Source organism: Paralichthys olivaceus, chromosome 18, assembly GCF_024713975.1.
Source record: "Paralichthys olivaceus isolate ysfri-2021 chromosome 18, ASM2471397v2, whole genome shotgun sequence".
Classification (NCBI taxonomy): domain Eukaryota; kingdom Metazoa; phylum Chordata; class Actinopteri; order Pleuronectiformes; family Paralichthyidae; genus Paralichthys; species Paralichthys olivaceus.
Genome location: NC_091110.1, coordinates 2,244,583 through 2,271,809, shown reverse-complemented (window position 1 = coordinate 2,271,809; position 27,227 = coordinate 2,244,583). Strand labels below are relative to the sequence as shown.

At 39.3% G+C, this 27,227-nt stretch overlaps 1 protein-coding gene across 1 annotated transcript; it reads left to right on the top strand.

The window, feature by feature from the left end:
* Positions 1-5,728: 5,728 nt before the first annotated feature.
* LOC109625990 (hyaluronan and proteoglycan link protein 1) lies at positions 5,729-26,726 on the top strand. The gene is made up of 6 exons (XM_069514096.1): positions 5,729-5,936; positions 20,213-20,345; positions 22,679-22,842; positions 23,996-24,194; positions 24,846-25,148; positions 25,833-26,726. The coding sequence occupies exons 2-6, from the start codon at positions 20,240-20,242 to the stop codon at positions 26,120-26,122; spliced, it is 1,062 nt and encodes a 353-aa protein (XP_069370197.1). The 5' UTR covers positions 5,729-5,936; positions 20,213-20,239; the 3' UTR covers positions 26,123-26,726.
* Positions 26,727-27,227: the final 501 nt, after the last annotated feature.

Here is a 27,227-nt window from a genome sequence, read left to right as displayed (position 1 = left end):
CTTCAGCATAGCAGACATTGTATTAGTGGCGGACTCTAATGCCCAAGAGATTTCTCTGTTATGGACTGTGTTGTAGGCACTAAACCAGACTACAGAAGTTTGGTGAAAAGTGTAAAACTTCAGACAAGAACAAGTATGCCTGAGAGGCCAGTCAGCAAGATTTATCTACTGCAGCCGTGGAGGACTGAAGAAAGGTCACATATTCATTCTCATATGGCATGAAACTACATGAAACAAAAAACGTGTATATTTGAAAGAGCATTTAATTCATTTGGCTCCTGTTTTTTTAGTTTGTATTGTTATTTAGCACTGTACTCACAGCAATATGGGCTGGTTATGTTGGAGCCATTTAATTTAATGAGCAAGTTTGACTGTAGCAAAGGACAAATACACCGCAGAGAAACTGTATTTCAACCGCATGCTCCAAAGTTTTTGTTTATCTGTTATTACTGTTTGTTATTTTGCTTCTTTAAACTTGTACATAATTTACTTACTATGCATTAAGCTATCTTTAATATAACTTAATATACACACATTTAGACTACATGCAAACATTCATCCTGATGAATGGTAAACGTAAATATGTGGATGTTGGAAGTCTCACATGCTGTCTGACTGGCTTTAAAATGCAAAAGAGGAACAAGAGCCCGAACATTGACAAAGATGGCAAGAGAGCTTTTAGTTATAAGGGCCTATGTTGGTGTCGATGTGCTGTAAACAAAAACATATGATCTCAGAATTAATTTGTTACTACTTGGTCCTGCATATTACTTGGGAGATTTCTGTGTTTTTGTGAGCATGTTTATGTCTGACAACAGATATAGAATTGTTTTTGTCCCTGGCAGTCTGTAGTTTTTAAAGAAACAACTGTCAGAAGCCCAGTCCACTACCTGCTCAATAGCAACCAGTAGACAGACATGGTCAGCTGGTGAACGTAGTAGAGAAAGAATACTGGACTGGGACCTATTTATCAGATGGACACAAACATCATTGCATATGAATCATAATGTTGTTCTGTAACTCCAGGATATGGAATAAGAAACTGATCAAGGTCACCATCAACATATCATCATGTTGTGAATAAACTTGCACTTAAGGCTTGAATTTAAGCACTTGTCTCCACATGAATTTTAACTGAGCTCAGAAAAACTAATATCCAGGTTTGTGTCAAATCCTCAAAATTCAAATTTAAAATAATTCAGGTGAGGCCAAGGCTTTAAAGAGAGAACTGACTAAAAAACATATACTGTGAGTGATACTTATACATGTAATTAAAGTTGCTGGGGTGGGGCTGCAGCATGTTAAAGTCTCAGTGTTGGACATGTGTGTGTGTTCATGTCATTAAAACAAATTCTCCTGAACCCCACCCTGTGCGTACAAAGACCCCCTGTCCACACTCTGCACATGTGGGTCTGTTCACTTAAAGCTGCAGTAGTACTCTTACTCTCACTGCAGTCAGTCTGGCAGATTTTATGATGAGATGATGCCTACCCTCATGAATGTAAATGGGTTGGACAATCTAATCTTCAGTACGTCTAATATCATGATAACCTGTGACTACCACTTAACAACCTGCTTACAATCTTTATCACAGTGTATAAAGGAGAACACAGAAGGTGAAATAGTCGTTCAGTGGAAACCGGATATAGTGATCAACTGTTTATATGGATCAAAAAGCTTTGGACAGAATCGCTCCTATACAAGTGCTGCTTAAGTAATTTGGTTATAGTGACCAAGTAGTCAGCTTACAGTGATAATTCCGGGTCTTTCCATACATTTTTTCATTTTTAACTCGCTCTGTCAGTAATGTACAGTTCCTCTCTGTGTCTCAATCATTCGCGCTGCACACTGTCAGCCGAATCAATCCAAATCGAGCGCGCCGCCATCTCCTACAGCTCTCCATACATAGCCTAAATTTACAAATTCAGTTTTTTTTAACCAGTCTGAGTTTACCATTGTGACACTGTTTGTTTGAATGTGTGTGTGTGAGTGTCAGTGCCAGAGACGAGCTGAATTATGAATGAATGTGCAGCTATAAAGAACAATTTTGCTAATTTAAGAAAAGTATTGATCATTATGTAGTGATCAGAGTCGATATCGTGGCGGCCATTTAAAACAAATCAACGTTTAAACTCTAGCAAATTAGAGACATCAGCTGAGTTTGTGTCTGTGTGTGTCTTTGTGTGTGTGTGTGTGTGTGTGTGTGTTAGCAAGAGAGAGAGAAAGAAAAGTGAGCAATGGAGACAGTGCGCAAAGAGTAAAAGGAGAGCTTCTTAAAAAAATTATACTTTTTTTTGACATTGTTAACATGTGTTGCTCAAAATATTATCTTTTGTGCACAAGGTTTGAAAATTCCAAATATTTCAGGACCTTGGGGACTCCATAATTTAGTAGTCTGAAAGGGACGATTTCAGTTTGGATTGCACTGATTTGGTGAAAGCCTGAAAGCTGAAGAGTGGAGGCTGTTTGAGCAGCACATTAATGCCTTTGGAATGTTTAGCAACCTCATTTGGCTGCAATATTTTACATTCCACAAACTGTTGGCTATTTAATATCAAAAATATGGGTGACTTGATTTAAATGGACAGAATAGACAGGTTGTTAATCTGCTAGTCTTAGCCGCCCTGCCTTTATCACATGACAACTCCACTATGACTAAAGCTCATTAAGTAGATGACAAGATTTACTCTATCCGACAAATCTCTTCTTCAGTCATTACAGCTGGAAGCCTTACTGCAGACCTTTTCAACTCTTTATCACTTTAACCTTCTTCTGGGAAAGCTCAATGACCGCAACAGTGGTGCAGTTTATGGTGCAGCTTTAGCAAAGTGAGCAGGAGCCGTGCACGTGGCTTGTTTGGCATTAGAGCCCAGAAACCATGGGCTCCACTGCAATAGGGGACAATTCACAGAAAGTTACAGCATCACAGAGGAAAATCTTATTTTTTCTCAGTAACCAGGATATCCATATTTTTTTTACATTTATTCAGGGTGATTCCTCTTTATGACATTATGAGCAACACAACTGATTTCTGGAAGAAAAGTTCTGCTGTGAAATCGGGATGTTTTTGTTCAGACTCAGTTTGATGGCTACCACCTGCTGGGAGAGCTTCTGCTAACAAGCTCATTTGCAGTGTAAGTCGGGGGAACTTACACGATGCCAGCAAAGCAAACATAACACAGTGAACCAGTTTGCTAACTGCACCCCTGTATTACAGTTAGCAGTTTTTGCATTTTTGGCAAAATGCACATACAGACTTGATAATAACTATATATCATTATGTGTCAACAAATCAACATAATGCAAGACCAAGGCATCCCTAATGCAGAAATACATCTGATACCTGGCTACCGCAGAAGAGCAAATCACCCACAATGCCATCCTTGGCCAAGACCCCCCAAATTGCCTCTGAAGTACTGCATGTAGTGCAGAACCATACAATTATGAAAACATGAGCCAAAAGATATTAAAACTCTTTGTAGAGTTGTATTGCTACACCTGACTCTGTTCAGTCATTTAATCCAAAATATAAAAATATCGATCAGCACAGCTCTACGATCAGATCATGTCTTTTCTCTATTGCTTTCCTCATTTTGCAGGTTTCTTTTGCTACTAGTACATTTCATGATGGAAGGGAATTTTTGGCTTACCATTGAAAGACTGTGGGTTGTGTTATAAAACCAGCCACATGGGATGAGTTACATCAAAGCAGCCATTAACTTTATATGTAAAGAAAAACAGCCAAGACACAATGAACAGTAAGTAAATGGTGCACACCCCACAAATGCCACGTCTGCAACAGTATCGCACATACACCTCTGTCCTCACACCTCCAACTACTACATTCAACCAACACATAGGTTAATGACTGCATGTTCATTTCAAAATACAGACAAAATCTCCAGGAAAACTGAGAGGTTAATCATGTAATTGCTTATTTCAATCCAATGAAATGTTCCATCTTTTATAATTTGTTGAAGTAATGTCCTCAGTAACCCTGAGAGGCTGTTAGCTTTGAGACTAAACTGTTTGACATTTGGCGCCATGCCTCCTCAGTCTTGATCAAACTGTCATGCTGTAATGGTCTTTTACCCCAAAAACAACAGAAAAAAAGGTGAGTAAAATGGGAATGTAACATATTAATCAGATGAGGTGATGCAGTAAGAGAGATAAGAGGATAGATTGGGAGAGAGGAATGGGTGAATGTGGGGGGAATGTGATAATGAGTGTAATTAATTCTTGGGTGAGTGTGTTGTGAAACATTCTCCACAGCATGTGGTTCGTCTGAAAGGAGACCAACCCAATACCCAGGAACTGTTCCTAATTAGGCGTTAGACTGACTGCACAGACGTCAACAGAAGAAGAGCTTCCTCTGGGACACGTCCCATTCAGCTCTCAGTTCCTTACAGCCATGGTTTTTTCATTCTAAATGATTTGTTTATGTCGTTTACAGTTGGCTGGGACTCTGTCATGTTCTTGCACACTCTAAAATTATTCTTTATTAAATCATTTAATGACAGGAGAAGTTGACAAGAACCTGATCAAGCACCATCAAGATCCATGACACTTGGCAGTTCATGTTACAGTCACATTTCAGTTTATACTCAGAATATAAACAGTCTACAATCCTGGTTGTGTGGAAAAAGGAATTGAATTGAATTTTTATTTTTTATATACCTGTGTATACTATTATATCATGGCAAATTGTATGTAGTCTATAAGTTGTTCTGCCAGTTGAAGTTGTTAAAAGATAATTTATGGAGAACAGACAGAAGCCTGTAACTCCTTCATGTATGTGCAAACATATTTTACATATCCATGAATTTTATCAGAAATTAAATTATTTATTTATGTCTCCTAAAAGAAATCAAGTTCACATGATTCATGGGAGAGTGTGTAAGCTACAGGCCTCGGTTGCTTGGAGAGATAGTGTAATTATGTTGCTGGCTCATTTCACCTCAGGCTTGTATTTGCTTTTATTTTATTGTGATGTTTTGTTTTTCTGCAGCATTTCCCTCAATCACACACACTCTCCTCATATGAGAGACATTAAAAGAATCATTACATCACAAAATCCCAACAATAAAAAGTGGCATGTTACGGTAAACTGGGGCTCATGACCTCACTATTTGTAAGAGCTTGGATTCGGCCCTGCTTGTTACATCAGTGTGTAGTTTGGATATCAGGTTGCATAATGAAGAGTAATCTAGCTAAGTGAAATGGGTCAGAAAAATGACATGCACGTTGCTTTGTGTACTTCATATGATTCATTGTTAAATACAAAAATGTAACTAATTATTGACAGTAAAATGCCTGGATGCCATGATGTTTAATAGAGCTGACAGCACAGAGGAAGCAGCTAGAAGCACAACCACTCTCCAAATCAAGCTTGCCATTATATATTGAGCAACCGGGACTGTGAACCTCCATTGTTTGAGACTTTGCCTGAAATGGGTGTGATGCATCTGTTGAGATGTGTCACAAAACAACAACCCGAAAACCGCAGATGCACTTCAAGTCCCGTGGATCCCACTGCAGTGATGTGGGGCAAATTGCCAAACCCTGCGACATAGGCCAGAAAGGATCATCTGAGTCTCATCTTGCACATCTAAGTCCAGGTATAAACCTTCAGATACGCACCTGCAGATCGGACAGGAGTTTCCAACACACACAGTTTGCAGCGTGTTGGCGGAGGGTAGAGCGCAGCCTCCTCTCATCCCTGTGCATAAAAAAACACAAAGACGCAGGGAGGCGTGAGTCTGGTCGCAGCTCTGTGCCACACACCGCTTACTCTCAGAGGAGTCGGATCTGCCAAGAGACGGAAAACATCTACACCGCCTGCTTCTTCTTACCTTGACGTGCGTAATCGCTTTGCGCTTCAGACCGCACCGCTGGAGAGTTTAATACTTTCACCGCAGCGCAACGCACTGACAAAGGTAAAGTACGATTTTTCTGTTATTTAAAAGTAGAGATAGTTCTGTAAAGAAAGCTTTACAAGAAATTGGTGTCCCTCTCTTGTTGGACGTCTGTTGCTTGCTATAGAAAGGGGATGGACATATTTACTGACCAGTAAATGTTTTTAGTCACAATTGAGAACCACAGTTGAGATGTGTGCCATGTAACACAGTTTTGTGAGTAACTCATAATCACAGTCTGAAAACATTTGAAAGAATAATATATAATGTTATACAACTCCAAAAGAAGACACTGTGAAAACCAATACATAACACCACATCACATCACAATCTTAATATTTGCAATAGTCCAAGAGCAGCTTTGCTACATACTTTATAAATACATATACAATAAATGAATTACATTTGTAGTTAAATCATACACAATATCACTGATTAAAAATAGTCAACCAATATTTGTTGATAGCCTGTGAAGTAGATGGTTTAAATCATGGATTTCTGTGGATTGATGCTCAGCTTGTTCTGTTTACATAAGCAATTTTGTGCAAACCAGAGATTGTATGTGAGATAGAGTTGAGGTCAAGTGATTAAAGGACAAGTCTCAAAACAGACCTGACTGATGCCCCTGTGATCCAAGCTTTTGGCTCTTTCTGTTGCAAAAATAAGTCTCGTCATGCTGTGTAGTATTTGGTTTTGAGTTGATCCACACATCTTGATATGTACTTCCACCACCATATTAGATTTAAAGGAAAAGGTCCTCCTCACAGGTGACTTCCTTTTTCCATTTTTCTCACCTTTTCAACGTTGCAAGTTTGATGATGTTGATTGCAGTGGAGGCACTCAATGTTTTGGTACTTTACTTAAGTATTATAATGTTCTACTATGATTTTACAGCATATGATCCATTTAAAACAAATGATATCAAATTTCTAAAGTAATTACAATTGGCTCCAGCTGTATAGTTACAACATTAAAGTGCTGCTTAAGATGTTTATGGACTGTAGGCAACAAACTCTCTGCGGCTTTTCATGGCAACAGCTGCACTTATGATAATGGATTCACAGTTTATGCCAGTTTTCAATGAAAAGTGCCAAAGAGTTGATGAGCCCATCTTCTCGAATGTGAGGACAAACTGAAAATAAATATACATTCTAGATTAACTATGAAAACAATAATAACCATTAATACTCATAAGACTTTTACTGAGATGTACCTCGCAGAGTTTTTGACCACTGGTTGAACTTTGTGTTTTACAAGTGGTTGCCTGTTTGCTTGTGTCATACATTAACATTAACAAGCCCAGTAATAAGCAATGGAAGAAAAAGTGTCAATGCACAGTTTTTAAAATTTGCCTTACCATTGTTTCATAGAAAAAATATGAGGTTTAATGAGGAAACTAATAATGTCCATTAAAAATCTAAAATACAATTTGTTGTGGTGGCAAACACTGGAAATATAACTGTCTACAGAAACTCACTGGGCACCTCTAAAGGGGCTTTATACGTTTTTATGTTTGCTTCATAGTCGATTTTAGCATCAACAACTTTACCAATTTATCAGAGTTGTTCTATCAGAGAAGTTCAGCATCAAACTTTCATGCCTTTACTCATCGAGACGTGTATCCAGAGGTTTGGAAAGCAATGGAAATGTTAACTCTTGTTTTGCTTCTATTTCTATCTTGTATCCCTCATATATTATTTGCTTGTCTTGTGACTGTCCAGTTTCCCCTGAAGAATTAGCATTGCTTGTTGCTCTTTGCAAGACTTGTAAGTAAACAGCTGTCGATGTCACTGTGTGCTATGTGACAGCAAAACTTTAATAAGTAAAACTTATAAACCTAATTTTATTTTCAATTGAAGAGAGAACGTTTTTTGAAAGAATTATGTTTTATAATGTTTCATGTATAACTAAATAATATAGTACATTAGGGACCCATTTAGTTTATACCCAGGTAGTTTCCTAAAGGTAAAGTCCAAGCCACTCAAAGTTTGAATAGCTGCATCCTCTACATTAAATGTTTAGGTTGTTTACATTGACACTTTTTCAGTTGATTTAATTGATTTGTTAGGCTGTTGCCAGAGAATCAGCGTCCATTAAAATACAGACAACTGTAGTATCAAACTTCCTCTATAAACTGAGGTTGCATTTTCTTTCCTCAAACTCACTCATGCGCTTGTCATCCATCAGTGCAGACGATCATATTTGTGAGAGTAAACATAGTTGTGGTCGAACCATATTGTGCAGTTGAGCCCAAGAGATTTGGAGTCGAGAACATCAGGGCTGAACGACACTCAGCCCAACAACCCCTCTCTGTGTGCTGGCTTAGACTTGGCGGCTCCACCCTGACCCCCACCCATTACCCCTGCACACACCAACCCAGCACATGCACGCACGTACACACACACACACACACACGCACACACCCACAAGCACACACACCCACTCACCAACCAAGCACACGCACACATGCACACACAGACACACACACAAACACACACACACATACAGACTGTGGGCTGCAGTGGCTCATGTCATTATGTCAAACTACCCCCCAAATGAAAAGAAGGTTGATTCTGTGCAGTGACATGCACACATGCACAGTCAACTTCAATCAGTGTAAATTAGTGGTGAGTAGAAAACAACAGGTTCAATGAATTTGTGGCTGTGTGGTCACATCAACATGTGTTGTGTGTTTTTCTGCTGTGTGCAGGGATGTGTGGATTTCAATTTTAATCAAGAAGAGGTCTCTGTATTTACCTCATGAATAAAACTTTCCGTTGTGTTGAATAAGGTGTTTGCCACCGGCTGGACCTTTGAAGGCAACTTGTGTGTGTGCGTCTTCACCACTATTTGTGTTGCAAACACTCAAGGACACGTTTTCTGAACTTTCTCCTGTAAAGAAATAAATGAAGCAAAAACAGTTATTTATAGGGAGAAGATGCATACAGAACAAATTTAACAAGGCGCAAGTGTAGAGGTGTAGCGGAGGCTGCTAAAAACAAAACACTGCTGTCTGGGTTCTGAACACAATGCTACTTGTCCACTGTTATTTGTTAGATTGTCTACCGAGTGTCAGACATCATTCATATCTCAATTATTAATTTGGTTAGCACCATGTTATTAAGACTGACTGATTGATGGCCAAACCTACTGTACCCAGGCAAAATATGAAATAAGCCAGAATGATCTATAGAGCATATTTTATATTAGTTGAATTGCAAGTCAATTGTAAAGCACCAACAACAAGACACATTTTTAACATGCTGCTTAGCAGGTATACTGTTTAGACTGTTTGGAATACAACTATTACATTTGATGACATGTTCCTTCATTTCCAAGAACATACACACTTAGTGTAGAAGTGTAGAATAATTAGCTGTTGTCAAAACTTCCTGAAATGCAGTATTTCCTCATGTTGTAGCAAAGTTTGATAAGAGTGTCTCCATTGCCTCCATTGATCAGAGTTGGTAGGACACATTTGTCGGCCACATTTGGAGGAACTGGGATAGCCTAGTCACGCAGCTGTGATGTAATTGGTGTACAAATGTGTTTTCTGATGGATGCGGTTCCCGTATTGAGACACAGTCATTTAGTCCTACAGTGGACAGAGCCAAGCTAGCTGTTTCCAACTATTTCCAGTATTTATACTAAGCATCTCTTGACTTCATCTCTTGGGAAAGTCTTGGGAACTGCATTTTTTTCTAGTCATCTGTAGAATGCAAGAAACCCATGGAGGAGAGAAAAGAGGTGTAACCCATAAGCTCATGGTATGAACCTGTTTCATATCACACATAACACTGTGACCAGTACTGAACCCTAACCTCTGGCTTTCCCCTCTGACACTATGAAAAGGGGCATAAAGAACCCTGCATACACAGCTGTCTCCATCTTCAAAACACTCAACCATTCTGGGATAAAGATACAGATTAACGTTAACTGTATGGCTCCCCTCAGGGAGAAGGAGAAGGAAGGAAGGCAGTTAAAAGACACAGCGAAGCGTTTCAGTGAGGCCAAAAGTTGTAAATAACCTCCCTACCCTTCATGGGGAGAGAGGTGAGGGATGAGAGGAGGGTGACGGGTTGAGACCGTCGGCCCTTCGAGTGTCATATATCCTAAAAGAATGTCTGGTCTACATGCTCTGCTGGCATCATTGAGAAATTCAGAGGTTTTATGTTGAGGACAGGATTATTTTACTGTTTAGATGGGAATTAATCTGTCCCTGTATACTGAAATATTAGTGGAGATGAAGTGAAGGACGTGTAGACTGCTACTAACCAACTGCCATAACTCAAAAATTATGCTTAAAGGAGCATGAATGTCTGAAGAAAATGGAACAATAATCCATCATGTAATTGTTGGGATGTTTCACTTTGGACTCCACTGGTGGACAACATTTTTAAGGTGTCCTACTAGCACGATCAAAAGAGCCCAAGCCACAGAGCAGCAGCTGGTGCTGAATTAAATGGCTAATATGTCTTGGCTGGAGTCAACATTCAGACATTTCCAACTGTATCAGAGTAATTGATTGTTATGTATGGGCTAAATCTGATGCTGCATCCAAAACACATCCGTCATAGGTGGAGCGGTCTGTCAGTCTCAAATAACCTTGTATATGATATGTGATTGGACTGTACTTCAGCAGAGAGCAAACAAAAGGTTAGGAGCAAATGGCTCTGCCTCCAGGACCCTGACCATACATCAGTGTAGGACTTTAGATCCGAGCTGCAGGACAACGCTGCCAAAATGTGATTCACAAGCTCACAAATGTGTGGTCAAACTTCTGAGGAGCGGGTGTAGTCAACTCAACTGTGAAATAACAGACTGCAATAGGATTGTCTATGTCTGCAAAGTTTTTTAAGGATTTGTTCTTTCAAAAAGTTTTTACATTTCTGAATTTTTTTTCCAACATACATGGACCAATTTTCAGATCTTCATTTATCTTTGCACAGTTATGTTGGTTTGGCATCACTAGTTCAGGTGAATAGGTTTGGAACCTTTACTTAATTTGTGCGTGTGTGTGCCTGAGACATAGTGAGTCATACTAAACTATGTTGAGTCTTAACGGTGATGAGGGAACATGTCACCTAGAGCGGTGTGGCTCACAGGTGTGTTTTAATAGTTTTAGAAACAATGGAGGTATAGCTTTGATACTTGTTACTGGGTGACATTCACTATTGAATGGAAAAGAAGTTTGCCGTTACATTTGAAGAAATCATATGGAGGGTGCTGATTGGTCATTAGAGCCCTTAAAACATTTCCTGATTCTTGTTTTTGCACTGGCCACGGAACCTGCCATCACAGAACTTCTGTGCTTCAGACTAAGGAGTCTTTGTAGCAGCCAAGGTGGTGTGACGGTGACGTAAAAAAACGGTGGGTAGGCGGTGGACTGGTTTGAACCCGCCATTTTAACCACTGAGGAAAATACATGCGCTGTTCAGTGAGAAAACATACTGGGCTATTTATGAATAACCCAGGCTGTGTGTACAGCTGATACTCCACCCACATACATACAAACACATACAGTACAAGCTTTTAACAAATGTCTGCATGCGTGGTTACGTCGGCCTACTTTTCCAAAGCATGTGATCCTACAACATGTAATAGCAGGGTGTTCCCGGTCAGATGCTGAATTTAGCCTCTTACCTGCATCACTTCCCATCTACTTGGGAGCAGCTCACAGAAAAGCGTTGTGAGTAGAGGAAATGCCTCATCACACACTAGAATGTAGTGCCTGTGTTTGACAGGAGAGAGGCAGTTTCCATGTTTATTTAAAGAATGACACAGTAGTCCTTTATTTTTACCTTGTTCTTGTGCTTACATGCAGAGTTTTGACCAAACATTTGTGACCTGTTTTAAAAGAAGAAATGTGTCGATTAGCTGAATCTCTGCAGTGACAGTCTTATCTGTTTAACAGGAGTATCAGTGTCAGCTGGGTGACCTGAAATGTTCTCCAGAGTATTTACGTCATATCAGATAGATATCACCTAGACAGCACTACATTACTGGGTACATGACACAACCAGAACAGCCTCTTTGAAATGTTGTGTTATCTCTTACTTTGTGTTTATCTGTAATTGTGTAAATGTGATGTCAAATATCTATTCCACAGTCATCCCACAAAGTGCTTGTCAGATCATCTAACAGTGCCTGAACCCTCCTCACATACACACACACAGGCCCCATGTGCATGTAAGAAGTAAGACCCTGAAAGAACGTCTGAAAGAGACACAAACCATTTTGCTGGTTTTGTGTGGCTATGTGGTCATTTTGTGTCTCTTTGTGGTTAATTTGTGTCTCTTTGTAGTTATGACTTGAGTCTTTGTGGTGGGTTTATATTTCTGTGGTGAATTTATGTGTCTTTGTAGTAGATTTTTGTCTCAATCTACTACACCGACTACAACATCATTGTCTGCTCCATTTCTGTTTGTGGTGAGTTCATGTCTCCTTGTAGTTGATTTGTGTATCTTTGTGATTGAAAATGTCTCTCTGTTATTATTTCATGTCTCCTTGTGGTTGTTTCATGTCACAGGGGTCATTTTGTGTCTCCTTGTTGTTTGAATATCTTTGTGGTTGTTTTATGTCTCTTTGTGGTCATTTTGTGTCTTTTTGTGGTTATTTCATGTCTCCTTGTTGTTTTGTGTGTCTTTTTGGGTGATTTGTGTGTCTTTGTAGTGATTTTGTGCTCCTTTGTCATCATTTTGCTTCTTTGTCCATGTGCTATGCAACTCGTCAAACACTCAATACAGTTACCCAGGTTTTTTAATTCTTTACACTCTGTCGTTTTTGACATTAACAACAGTTTACAACAATTCAGCGTGACTGGACTTGTGCTGTTATCTCCATGTCTCTCTAGCAGCTCGTGGAGTTTATTATTAGTAAAGTTCCATCAATCAAGTGCTGGTGACCTTTTACTAAACGTCAATGTCATGGTCAAAAATGTCCTTTTGGTCAATTACTGTAATGGCTAAGTTCTATGGTTTGCTCTTTTTAATCACAATTGCCAGTACATGAATCGTTGTAATTGTAGTGACATCAGGAATTGGTCAATTTTGGGTCAAACACAACAACTAACAAAAAAACATTTAAGCAGGAAAGAAAATTGTAGAAACTTCCGAGAGAGCTGTGAGTGATCCCTCTCCTGGGAATGACAATGTAGTTGTAATCATTTAGACAGAGAAGCTCTGTCTGGCATGTGTCTTGTGTCTTGTGTCCCCCAACAATCTAGGCATATATAGCAGAAAAATGAAGAGGTGTCGAAGACAGACCTGAAGCAGCTCTCACTATAAACTTTATCAAATAGGAAAGCCGACTCTTAAACATACAGAGGGTATCTGCCTCCTGAACAGAAACTGGGAGATGATTCCACAGAAAGTAAGCCTGATTTCTGGGAGTGCAGTGCTCTAGTGGTGTGATATGGTACTATGAGCTATGAGAAATGTGATCTCTTTTTTTGGTTCTTGTCATGACACATGCTGCAGCATTTTGGACAAGCTTAGAGTCTTTGTATTAAGTATTATTAAGTATTAATTGCCATTGATTTGCTCAACACCTTCATTTTCAAAGGTAAAGTTGCTCATAATTATTCAGATTATTAATTCATATTTTTTATTGTTGCAAAATATAAAATGATAAAATCTGTAAAATGATAATGTTGGAAAATATGCTTCATCAGTTCAAATTTCTCTTCACAACAGGTGAATAATCACACAGTACTTGAGTAGATGTACTCCACACCATTGCTAGTGAACGTCTGGTTTCATTGGATCAGGTCTTACAGTCATTAGTCATTGTTCCTCTATATCATGTCCTCCTGGGCCTCCAACTATACTCTAAGGTTTTTGACGTTTCACACATAATTTCTTGTTCCTCTGAGGGACGTTTTGTGGGGGTCAAGTAGCCACTCATCACTCTCTGCAGCTTCATCTGGCAATAGCCTGAGGAATGTTCTCAAGTATTGCTAGAAACTGAAGAACTTGATGAGTTTGAAGTACATATATCAAATATTTGTGCCAGGGGCTGTGTCTGATGAGATACAGCAGGTTGTCTTCTAACCAGAAGTGTTGGTGGTTTGATCCCTGGCACTTTGGGCAAGACACTGTAGCCCAAATTATCCCCGATAACGCTGCTGTTTAAAGGTTTTATTGTAACTATTGTAAAATTTGTGTTTTATTGTTACATTTTTTGGGGATCATTGCTGATGCAGACCTAAAATGCTCATGTAGACAGAGTCTGTGTTAGTTTTAAAACAGCCTTTTAAAATGAACATATTAAAATGGATGTAACCTCAGAGTTAACATGAGAAGAGGGTGTGTGAGATGAATATGGTCCTCAGCTGAGCAAATGTTTTATTTGCCCTAAAAATATTTGCGAGTCAACCAGAGAAATGTCCCAACTGTAACCTCAGCGTGCATTGGGAAATGTTTTCTCTACACTGCTCGGAATTCCTTTCTTCAATCTTTCTCTGAAGCAACACACTGATTGGTGCAAGAGGTTACATTTGAGAATCTTTGAACTTGGCTGCTACTTCAGAAACATGCACTTGAAGTGAGCGCAAACTCATTCACAACAAATGGCCAGTAGTGAATTTTGAATTTCCATGCATCTGCCCTGTCTTACGTTAGACCTACAAGCTTCTAATGGTGACATGGTGTTGTGGTGTTTTTTACTCACTCATTAAAACCATCAAACCAGCATCAGGCTTTTACAAAGGTGGAGGGAGGGGTTTACCTTTGGGCAGCTGTGGCTAAGGCGGTAGAGCGGTCGTCCTCTAACCAGAGGGTTGGGAGTTGAACCTCAATCTTCCCCACTTGCACGCCCTAGTCTCATTGGGCAAGATACTGAACCCCAAATTACCCCTCATACAAAAAAAGTGCTGTCCATAGATGCACTGTGTGAATGGGTGAATGCTCTCAAAGAATTTACTGTAAAGCACTTTGAGTTGTCATCAAGACTAGAAAAGTGCCATATAAATACAGACCATTTACCTTATACTGGGGAATACTCAGTCTGTATGACTGTAATCAAGGTCTAATAACATTTTCTTACTCTTCCCATAATGTATCTTGATAGCAATTTTAGTACAATAGACAATCCCAGCTACATTTTTTAAGGCACCATGAAAATGTTTCGAGCTTTAATTCTGTGTCTCTGTCTTAACTGTAGATTTATCTAATAAGAAATGAATATATCAATATATCTTATATCTCATAAAAAGTTATAAAACCAATATAAAATTGTTATGTCCACTTTCAACTGTTTGATGCCTGATCCTGGACTCTGAAGCATTTATTTATTCTGTGTCCAATAATATTGCTGTCTGGAATTTTTAAATCCCTCCCAATGACTATAAATCCTGCCACATCATCTGGTGTACAAGGAATAAGGTGAATGTGGTAGCGAGAAGTCCTCGACAACTGAGGGCTTTCGTCACAACTTTTAGTGTTGAGCTGCTACTCACTGTCAACTCTGCTACAACGGCGTGATGCACATTCAGTGCTATTGGTTCATGACGACTCTCTCTATAGCTTTCTGTTTTCACAGGACACACATTAACATTAGGGTCTTTAAAACACCAAGCCCCGAAACAGGGCATGTACATTCACATATAAAATCCGGGGCATGCCCATTTAATGTGTCTTTTGTTAAGATAAAAAAGAACAACAAAACTTTGATTCGTTGTCATGTGTACAGTTATCTTGCAGAATGTTATTGAGCTATTAATGTCTGAAAGAGCTCAGTGTTTATCATCTGGAGAGGAGGTTTAAGGTCGTATAAACATGGCTCTAATGGACCATATTACCAAGCAGAATTGCTTTTCTGGTGTTAACATAAATTCTCGACTCAATACAAGAGCATAACCAAACAAGGAATGGAAACTCTGTGGTTGGTGCCAGCTGTATTTCGTTTTGATGGTTTAACCTGAGAGGTTGATTGCCTCAGTCTAAAAGTGTGTTTAAAGGGGTGTTTCTACTTTTGAAAATCCTGTAGATCCACTATTTAAAACAGCCTACATATTTACATTGAACACACACTGACAACCAAACTCAAAGGATTACATGTTAACATACTGACTGTGCACCCTAATGGAATGATTCATAAGTGATTGCAGGCAGCAGGAGAGTACAAATACATGTTGAAACCCCTTGAAGGACCCAGCTGCCAATAGGTTTTATTTGACCTCAGTGTGAGAGCAGTTTTATTTAGTTTGACCCTTGTGGCTGTTGTGAGAACACATTCTAACATTTGTTATGGTCAATTTTTTGCCAGTAAATGACATTTATATATTTATTTCATGATAATGTTTTTTTTTTAAATATCTTGGACCCTATTGACCTTACAAAGCAGCCACATTATAAATACATATACATACATTTACATTGTAAATATGATATTGCTGTGACACCTGTATGAAAATAGTTGCACAAGAGGTAACTACAAATGTGAAGAAATATCATGTTCTGTGAAGCATTGTGTTCTTGCTTTATAGTACTACATGTTTTAGTCTTTAAATATACTACCAAATATGGTCAGTATTGAGAATAAGTCTAAGGGGATTTACTGAACTGTAGTTTTTTGCACTGGGTTGCTTTGTGATTACTGTAATATTTGAATGTCCTACAACATAGTACATCAGTTTTAGATCATTTTACACTACAATAGACAGCAAACTTTGCTGAATGTCGATCAGTACTATATTTAGCTGTGGACAATTCACATGGAATGCAGGTTTATTCTTCTGTAGCCTAAGGAGGCGGTTCCTCAATTGGGATACAGTTAGTATACAGCTGAGGATGATTGAGAGCTTAAATCTGCAGGTATTTGGTCATAAACCAAACTATTGGACAAATTCAGTTACCAAAGGTTTTTACAGTTCTCTCTGGGGGAAACATTCATGTTGGAAAAGATGTTTAACACCAAAAAAATGACACCCCATGATGGCACTAGTAGGAATTTCCAACCCCAAAGTCACATGGATTCATCCTCCAGAAAACATGAATGGCAGTACAAAATTTCATAGCAGTCCATATTATAGTACAGTGTATATGCTGGCAAACATGCCAGCATATACACTCTGTGAATACTCAAATTGTTGTCCTATCAAAAAAATCTCTCTCACCACAGTATTGATGTGTGTAGGTGCATGTGTTTGAATTGGCCTCTTCACAGATCCAATTACTTACTTGGCAGTTAGGGACTGGGTGCGGTCCCACTGTTTTTTGTAGGACAATAGATTACTTCAGCTTTAACTGCAAAATATTTCCAACTTTGCCAATCACCGAGTCTGATCTCATCTGAGAGAGAGAGATGTTTTATTTTTCTTGCTCTCCTTTTGTTTTTTTGAGATATGAGATTTTTGAGATATGAGATTATGCTTGGCTTGTGAACATAAATGTTTGCAATGTTCATGCAAGTTGAGCAAGTATGATAATCTGACACTGGAGTAATGTAGTTCCCATTGTGAGTCAACTTGTTCTTTATCTTGAAGTGTTAACTATTTCCCATATGTTTTATACTAATTTGATAAATGTAACACTTGGAGTGTTGAGAACTGGACATCTGAATAATCTATCTATTGCTTTTGGCTTTGTAATCGAACTTTCGTCTCCACTGAGACGGTACTTGATTTTATGATTGATTGATTTTATATTTGTGCATGTGTGTGAGCATGCAAGCAAGCCAGTACCTGGGAATGCAAATATGGTGAGTTGTGACCACTTGTTATCGGATCTCACCGCTATGGAGGGAGGAATGAATATATGAATATGTATTAATATATATAACATTTTATATGACATATGATAAGCACCAGTTAGGATCATGTATACAGTTGAGTTAATTATCAGAGGCAGACCGTCTTATCAGAAAAATATAATGACAAATCACCAAAAAAAACTACTGACGATGGAATCTATCTGTTAAATTGTCCAACCCTAGTGTAATCCATTTGAATCTCCACTGGTAAATGAAATAAATCTTGGCATTCTGACACTTACACATGCAGTGGCCACAGGTTTGGTTCCAAACAGCCCCTTTGTTGTGTGTCTTCCGCATTTCTCTCCTCCCATTTCACATTTCTACTATTCTATCAATGAAGGTCAAATGGCAAAAAATTCTCTTAAATAAATGAATAATACAACTTGACAAGTCTGATGGCTGGGGTCATGAGAAATGTGAGGCCCATACGCAGCCAAAAACATTTCCCTCAGAGTGCCTCATGGGTAATGCCCTGCAGACACAAACTGATCCAGACATATGTCCTCAAACACACACACACACACACACACACACACACACACACACACACACACACACACACACACACACACACACACACCAGGACTTTAAAGACCTGGCCTTGTTTACCCTCCACACAGATGGAGGGCGAGGAATGATGTCACTCTGGAGGACACATGTAGACCTTTTGTAGAGATCACACACGCAGCGACACATAATGATGATGTCTTATACATGTGTTGGTTCTCCTTGACAAACAGTTCAATATGTCTAAGTTAACAACTGTTAATGGAGCTAATAGAGCTTGAAACTTTGATTCCCCTGCATCATTTTTGCTGCTGCAGAGTCCTCTCAGCCCTCCCTCCCTCCCTGCTGTAGACTTTTTTTCTTGCTGTATCTGTGTGGCTTCACCTCCCTCTATCCTCATTTCACACATCACCTGCTCCCTGGGTGCATGTCCTGCAGAGAACAGTCTGACTCTAACTTTTTCTCCTCTTCAAAAAGGACACATCACATCTTTCCCCACTCACTCCCACGTTCCAAGGCATTATCACCCCATCCTGGTATGCGTAATGACTATTTTCAGGCAGGGAGGGGTAAAGAGTGATGTGTGTGTGCGTGCGTGTGTGCGTGCGTGTGTGCGTGCGCTGCAGGGTTATTCTGCTGACTGCGGGAGCTACACCTGGTGGGCGGGGTACGGCGCATCAGCATTTTGGAGAGGGGGGTGAATGATGATAAGGGTGGGAGGGGGAATTGTAGAAGGGATCAAACCAAATCCAAATGACTGGCCCCTCACACGCATACTATCACCAAACTCACACACAAACCTTACACTCTATGGAAGTCCAGGGCTGCCAATATTTAAATGAAGTTGAAGGTGACATTTAACATAGATTATTTTTGAAAAGTTCGCTTATAAAGTCGATTACAAAACTGGATCTGACTAAGTAAAGACTCTTGTCACATTCACATTCCCAGGTGGAAACTCATACTTCTGATTATTCTAACACCACATGAATGCACCAGCTATTAATGCTATATATTAATGCTATATTTGTGTATCTGTGAACTGTCACAGGCTGCATGCAGCCCAGAGATGTCTCCCACCCCTGTCATGAACCAAGGCTGACTGCCTATAGGTGGTAAATGCCAAAAGAGTATACGGCGACCATGAACACATGAAGATGAATGTTTGATTATTGAGTTTTGATTAGATTTTCTTTTTTCAAACATCATACACAAACAGAAAATGTTATCTCCATTCGATTAAACAATTTAGTTTCATTACTGGCATCCCTGAAGTTCCATAAAACACACCCCTTAGATTGTGAATCCTGCTCTGTGTGTGTGTGTGTGTGTGTGTGTGTAGAGGATGGACTGCAGTGAATGAGTGTGTGTGGGTGTGTGTGTGTGTGTGTGTGTGTGTGTGTGTGTGTGTGTGTTAGAGTGAATGAAGCTCAAGGTGTGGGGGTGACGCTGCATTGTGGCACAGTCTCTCACTGAAGTTGTGGACTGTCAGTGTCATTGGGACATGCTGCTTCCTCGCGCTGCTGGATGACAGAATATTTATTGCACAGTATGTACAGTATATACTCATGCTGTGTGTTTGCATTGTTGTGTTATTCAGTGTGTTTCCATCATGGGTAGTCCTGTGTAATGTGTAGCCTCACATGGGACGTCCGATTTGTGCATCAAGGACAAGTTGTGTTTTCTTTCATTTTGTGTCATTTTTTTGTGTTTTGAGAATATTTTGCAACTTAGTAACAAAAATGTGAGATGTTGTGTTTTTTTTAGCTGCAGATATGCTCAATGTGAAGGGTGCAGGATATTCTGCTCTGCCATAGAAACCAAAGCGCTGTCGGGAGGAGGAACAGCACTGCAGAGAGAAACACTGTATCGCACTGAGCTGAGCTGAGCTGCATGCAGACCATCCTTACAAAATGAATAACTTTCCTTTTTCTGTGTCTTGCACTGACATGTGATATAACTAAAGGGAAACTCAGCGTCATGTTACTGTACATGCTGAACTCTAACCCCCACCCTCCCTCTTTGTGTCTCTGCAGTGATCAGACCCCAGTTGGTGATTGAAGATGATTCCTGTGCTGATCTGTGTTTTGATTTCTCTGAGTGCAGCAGACAAAGACTTAGACACTCTGTACCCTGAACTGGAGCACTCCCGAACCATCTATGTCACAGGTGAGTTGACGTTCACTTTGCTGCTGTTGGAGGTTTCTTCCTCTTTAAAGCAAGCTTTAACTATTCCGGTCGCAGAGCCACTTTTTCTAAGATTTTGCATTATATTATATTAGTTGGCTGTATAAAAATAAAACTGAATTGTAAGAAAATATTTTTAGACCTTTTCCAGTATTGTTTTCTGTGTTTCGTTCATGACAGTCACTCTGCAGTGTCATTTGTTTCCTCAGTTTATCAGTGTAGTGCCACTGTGGCTCGCTGATAAGGCTGCTTTGTGAGGGATTTTTGGCTCAGTGAGATATGGATTGTCTATCTCATTTGGCTATCAAGGACGGGACATACACGTGAAAATGTTTTTGTGCATTTTAGTTATTGTGAAAAAGATTTTTTGTGTACTAAACCCAAATATTTAGGACAACAATATAAAAAAACTATAAAGAATCCTGCGGTTATGTATATGTGCCCAGCTCAATGTTGTTATGTACGAGTGGCACAGTAGTGCAGTGGGTAGTACTGTTGTCTCACTGGTTTCCAGCCTGGAGCCTTCCTGTGGGGGTTTCCTCTAGAGCTTCCTCCCCCAGTCAAAAAAACCCCAAACTGTTCAGGGTGTACCCTGCCTGAAAACCAATTAACTAACTCATGAACTAATAACTGGAGTATTATCTAATTAATAACAAACAAACAAACATTGAAAACAAGCCAATTACCAACTACTACCAACATAGTAAACTAAATTACTCTCAAAAATTACTATAGAACTAAACACTGAACAAACAAAGCATTGTTTCTAATGGAGTTAGGGTTAGGGTTAACAATAACCCTACTTTATTTATTATAATTACAGATAAATAAAGTACCAATTGGAAACACACTGATGTGTATGAATCATGTAATTTAAACATCAATCATCACATCAGATCTGTGTGGAATAATAAGATTGTAACATTTTTCAAATTTTTCACATTTTTAACACATAAACACATAAACTAAGATAAACATCAGGTTTCCACATGGTTTTTCATCATTTCAGCTTTGACTGCAACTCTGTTACTCAGCTCAGCTTCCTCTGCCGTGGTTAAATGGCAACATCTGGAGGCTTGGCTCCACCCATTGTTTACCAACTCCTAATATTCAGATGAAAGTGGTAGCTGGAACATTTTCTTTTCCCAATTTTTTATTTGTTCATTTGAATTTGAAATACATTTAGACTGGAAGCCTATCCACTGGTATTCTCAGCTCATGCTCAGAAATACTCTTCTAAAATGTTGAACTATAAATCCGGTAGCTCTTTACACCAATTTATCGTCAGCTTGGATCTATGCAGCGATGATAGGTGAAACAAATCAATAAATGTAATCTCCTTGAGGAGTTAAGTAATGTCCTACTGTCTGACAGCCTGCCAGGGAAACAAGTGATAAACTAAAATTAAAACCAAATATACAAAATGAATGAATTGCCTATAGCACAAGAGTATTTATATTTGCATGTGATATGCTGCTGAGACTTCCAGCCTCGGTCAAGGGGTTTTCAGATTGGTTTGCTCCTTGTGCTCCGCCTGACCACCTCAGTATGTCACTTTACCTGCTGCATAAGCATGCGCATGTTTGTCAGATCAGCTGGTTGAGGAGCTAATGGCACATTGATCCAATGTGTATAATGGGTCATGAGAGTTTGCACTTCCTCTGAACTGCTTCTTCAGCCTCAGCTCCTGAATCATCTCAGCAGTGACACTCTGCAGCCTCATCTATAAACTGTACTGAGATCTCTCATAACTTTCTGATTGTTTCCTCAACCAGCACACACACAGTCAGTTTATATTTTTGCATTTGATTGGTAATAATGTATTTATTATATTTTCTGTATAGTATTTTTTGTACAGTACATTTATTTAGGCCCACCATTACAAATATTGATTTTCTACTTTTTTCAAGTGGGCAAAGTCTTATTTCATTGTAAAGGTACACACAGCTCATTGATTCACTCAGCCCCTGCTAGCTCTCTCTCTCTCTCTCTCCTCTCTCCACACACACACATACACACAAACACACAAGCACACCATTCCACTAAGTGGAAGTGTTGTTAAACTTTAGATAGCTTAACTGACAGACATGAGATTTATATCATTTCCCTCATACAACCCTCATAAAGACAGCAAATAGGATAATTCGCTAAATGTTCATCTATTCCTTTAATAATTATACTTTAGAACAATATATTGAATTTCAAAAGGAAAAATCTATGTGTGTGAGAGCATAGGTTCAGAAAGAGTGGCAATTGATTTATGCATTGTTTATGTTTATTTGCCTTGGATTTCTGATTGTGCCACTGTGTTGCAGAAAATGGCCCTCAACTCTCAGTGGTGGCAGAACAGTCAAAGGTGGTGTCAAGGCGAGGAGGGAACGCTACTTTACCTTGCAAGATCCAAAGAGACCAGTCACTGCCACCCAACCGCAAGATGAGGATCAAATGGACCAAGCTGACCTCAGATTACCTGAAAGAGGTTAGTGGTTACCTTATTGGTGACAGATTGTTGAATATGTGTAATTTTATGTTTAAATACATTTCTCAAATTGTACCTGTATTCATGTATGTCACAAACTTTTAATACTGACAGTGGAGGTGTTTTTAATCATTTAACAGTGATGGTCAAAATGTAATTTGTTTACTCTTAGCAAGCGTTTTCTTGCTGACCAGGCAACAATGCAAAAATGCAGTACAAGCAAAACTGAAGATTTTCCACTGATCAACAGTTGAAATGTGAACAATGCACTAGAAGAACGTAAACAATGCAGGTCTCAAAAAAATGAAACATATTGTTTTGGCCTAAGTGGTACATTGTGGTAAAAACAATTAATGTAGAGCAGTTGTTTTCATTGCTGGTTAATATGTCAATTCAATATATTTTTTTTACTATAATCGTTTGTCAATAAAAAGTCTGTATATCTATCTATATATCTATATCTACTTAAATTTGACAAAACTGACAAGTCCCTTGTGCCCAACCAAAAAACTGATTTTTTTTTGTCAGATCTATCAATGTGCCCTGTGTCTAATTTTAACCAGAATCTGACCTAGGCCTGAACAGAGCTCTGTTTCTTCTGCCTAACATGAAGTTATATGCAGATCTTTTTATTAAAGGTCCAGTGTGTAAGATTTAGGTGAAAGGGATCTATTATGTAGAATAATCCTCATGATGTTTTCACTAGTTCGTTTCATCTAAATTGTATGAATTGTAGTTTTTTTTTACCCCAGAATACTTATTATTATATTTACATAGAGGGGGTCCTCTCTATGGAGGCGGCTGTGTTTTTTACACCAGTCCAGACTGGACAAACTAAACACCTTTTGAGATTTTGAAGCTACCACAGTTTCTTTTTCATGTTTGGAAGGGGAGGGTGAGGTGAGGGGCGTTCAGCTGCAACATGCAATTTCAACACTAGATATCACTAAACTCTACACACTGTTACTTTAAGATGTCTTCACCAGTTGATTTTTTGGATTTCTTAATTCTTATCCCCTTCCGTAGTTAAATTATTAAATTCACTGAAACATAGTAAATGTTTGACATTTTTGCAATGGAGTTATCTCCGGCACTCAATTTTGGAACATAGCATCTTGGCATCATGAACTCACCACTCTTCTTCTTGCTCTAGGTGGACGTTTTTGTTGTCATGGATTATCACAAGAGAAGTTATGGCAGTTTCCAAGGACGGGTGTACCTACAAGGCTCTTCACCCATGGATGCCTCTCTGGTCATCACAGAAATCACCCTGGAGGATTATGGGAGATATAAATGTGAAGTAATTGATGGGCTGGAAGATGGAACAGTGGTGGTGTCTCTTGACCTTGAAGGTATGATATTTGGGTAAAGTAATTTAATGTCATTATATTGTAACAGGCTGCAGTCAAGCTAAATTTAGCTCCATCAGCAGAGACTGCTTGGGGGAATGTCAGGAGTGTATTCTGTAAGCATAGTGTGCATAAGTGTCAGAGCAGCTTCATTATGCCTGAGAGGAGCCAGAGACATAAGACATTACTGCCTGAGACCTGAAACGCTGGCAGCAGGCTGATACAGAGAAATGTGCTTTCACTTTCTGTCATTAGGTTAAACATTAGGGTTGAATTTAAATCTCAGAGAATGGATCTATAGCAGTTCTCAGACATGAACTCTGGAGAACGTCTGCACAATTGGGTCCAGACTTTATCAGGACCTTCACACATGAACAACACAGCAGGAGGTTCTGTGGACAGACACATTCACAACAACACAGAAGTCTCCGGAGCATTGAGATGAGAGGTAGTCCAGCATTCAGAAGCAGGTCATAATGAATAAATTCGATTCAATTCAATTCAATTTTATTTGTATAGCGCCAAATCATAATATACATTACTCAAGGCACTTTACATAGAAGGTCAAGCAGCCCCAGTTGTATCTAATAACTGCAGGTCATCTAACATTTCACTTTCTCTGCTCTCTTTTTTCCCCCACAACTCTCTGTATAGGGGTTATCTTCCCATATTATCCTCGCCTGGGTCGCTACAACCTCAATTTCTACGACGCTGTGCGGGCATGTAATGACCAGGATGCCATCGTGGCATCCTTCGATCAGCTGTATGATGCATGGAGAGGAGGAATGGACTGGTGCAATGCTGGCTGGTTGAATGATGGCTCAGTTCAATATCCCATCACCACCCCTAGAGAACCATGTGGCGGCAAGAACACAGTACCGGGCATTCGCAACTATGGCCTGAGAGACAAGGACAAGAACCACTACGATGTCTTCTGCTTCACCTCCCATTACAAAGGTGAAGGACTATAACTATACTCTCTAACTGTGTGTTTGGGTTTACTATTATTAACATAAGGACAATGATCCAATAAAAATCAGAAGGCTGAAGGGTCAAACCATTCCCACTGTTGGCTGAACAAAGAAAAGTTACTCACTGAGTTTGCCCTGAGTGTGTCTATGTTTGACATGTGTATTTTTGCAATGCAAGCACTATGTCATGACTACAGGTAAAGGAATTCAACCAACAGTTGATTTTACTTGCATTTTATAAATGGCATGCTTCAAGGTGTGTTAGGGTAGAAAAAACTTCAACTGTAAGTTTCTGATATATGCAAGACCAGTGATATACTTCCTTTTTTCCAGACATTAGCCCAGACAACCAGATGTGTTGTAAGCATGATTGTTCATATACTCACTATGTGAACTTTGCATGTTACTGGAGTATTCCACCACAAGTTTTTCGCAACTTTTACCAAAAACCTTTGCAACTTTGCACTATTTTCATTCTCAATTACATCTTAGCAGCCACATGCTCAGCATCTCTCTAATTAGTGTCATCTGCATATATGAAGATTATCGTCAGTAGATTTTAGACTTTTATTTTTTGAACACATGATCTCTTTTCTGTAGACATTATGCTTCATTGTCAGATTTTATTACGTAGTGATGTTTTTATCTGCTTTTCTTTCTATTTACCTAGGCCGGTTCTACTACCTGATCCATCCCTCTAAGCTGACCTATGACGAGGCTGTCAAGGCGTGTCAAAAAGACGGAGCTGAGATTGCCAAGGTTGGCCAGATGTATGCCGCCTGGAAGCTGCTGGGTTATGACCGCTGTGACGCTGGCTGGCTGGCCGATGGCAGTGTCCGTTATCCCATCTCCAGCCCTCGCCGGCGCTGTAGTCCCACAGAAGCTGCCGTCAGGTTCAGCGGCTTCCCCGACAAAAAGCACAAGCTGTACGGAGTGTACTGCTTCAAGGGCTATAACTAAAACACAAAAAAGACATACAAACAACCTGCGCACACAGACAGCACACATGAGCATGCACACACACACACACACACACACACACACACATACACACACACACAAATGAGAGAAAAAAAGAGGTTTGTACAAATGCATTCAAACTGTGATACTTTTTTCATGGAAACCTTATGACATGTCAGACAGAGTCAGTTGTTGATTTGTAATCTTGGACCCCATACTCTATGAGGGTTGGTTTACACATTAATCAATAGAGTGCTTCAGGGATGATGTGTTTTTTTAAGCCAATGCAGATGTTAACATCACACTGGTTCCCTCAAAAAATTTAAAATAAACAATTGGATTCTACCAATCATTTTATGATTATTATAATAAGCTCTTATAAAAACAAAAGTTCATGATACATGTTTTGTTCCCCAATGAACATTTTTAGTCTAAATGTAATCACCAGAAGAAAAATGCTAATGTTAGGGTATAAACCAACTACATCATGTACACACAACTTCAACACCACCAAGCTTACAACTTGTATGACACATAACTCTTGGGTGGGTGAGTGTGTACTGATGTAATTTATTCATGAAATAAAAAAACAAACAAACACAGATTCAGGGCCATGGTACTCGAAGTGCAAAGATACAAACTTATTCATGGAATATAGGACTCATTCCTGCAGCACTCTATGCATTTGAGAGGGGTGGGTTGACGGGGTGGGCTACAGCCATACTGTCATTCAAGAATGGACAAGGCATGTGAAGTAACAAGGAACCACACATCTAAACTGAGAACAATTTAACAGAAAAATGTCTCATGGTTGGAACGATACTTTGGGCACTTATCTTGTTTTATTCAAGACTAGGAACAACTGCAAAGCCATGAAACGCAGCTGAAATGAGGCGTCAACAGAGGTCGCTCAGATCCTCTCGTACTTGTCAGATAGAAATGCAAGCTTAGCACAACCAAACTGATTGTTGCTGTCCATTCTTAACAAGGTGCTACAACTGGTACTTTGTACTTCATCATATCGTCCAGTATTTTAGGTTTTTATACAAATGTGTTGGACCAAACATCAGTCTCATCACTAAAATTATTAGAAAAAGGAACATCC

What these genes read in the sequence shown, in the direction of transcription:
- LOC109625990 (XM_069514096.1), top strand. Translation starts at nt 20,240, where the DNA reads ATGATTCCTGTGCTGATCTGTGTTTTGATTTCTCTGAGTGCAGCAGAC. An exon ending in CCTCAGATTACCTGAAAGAG is followed by an intron (nt 22,843 to 23,995) that starts GTTAGTGGTTAC and finishes TTCTTGCTCTAG; the next exon opens with GTGGACGTTTTTGTTGTCAT. An exon ending in GGTGTCTCTTGACCTTGAAG is followed by an intron (nt 24,195 to 24,845) that starts GTATGATATTTG and finishes CTCTCTGTATAG; the next exon opens with GGGTTATCTTCCCATATTAT.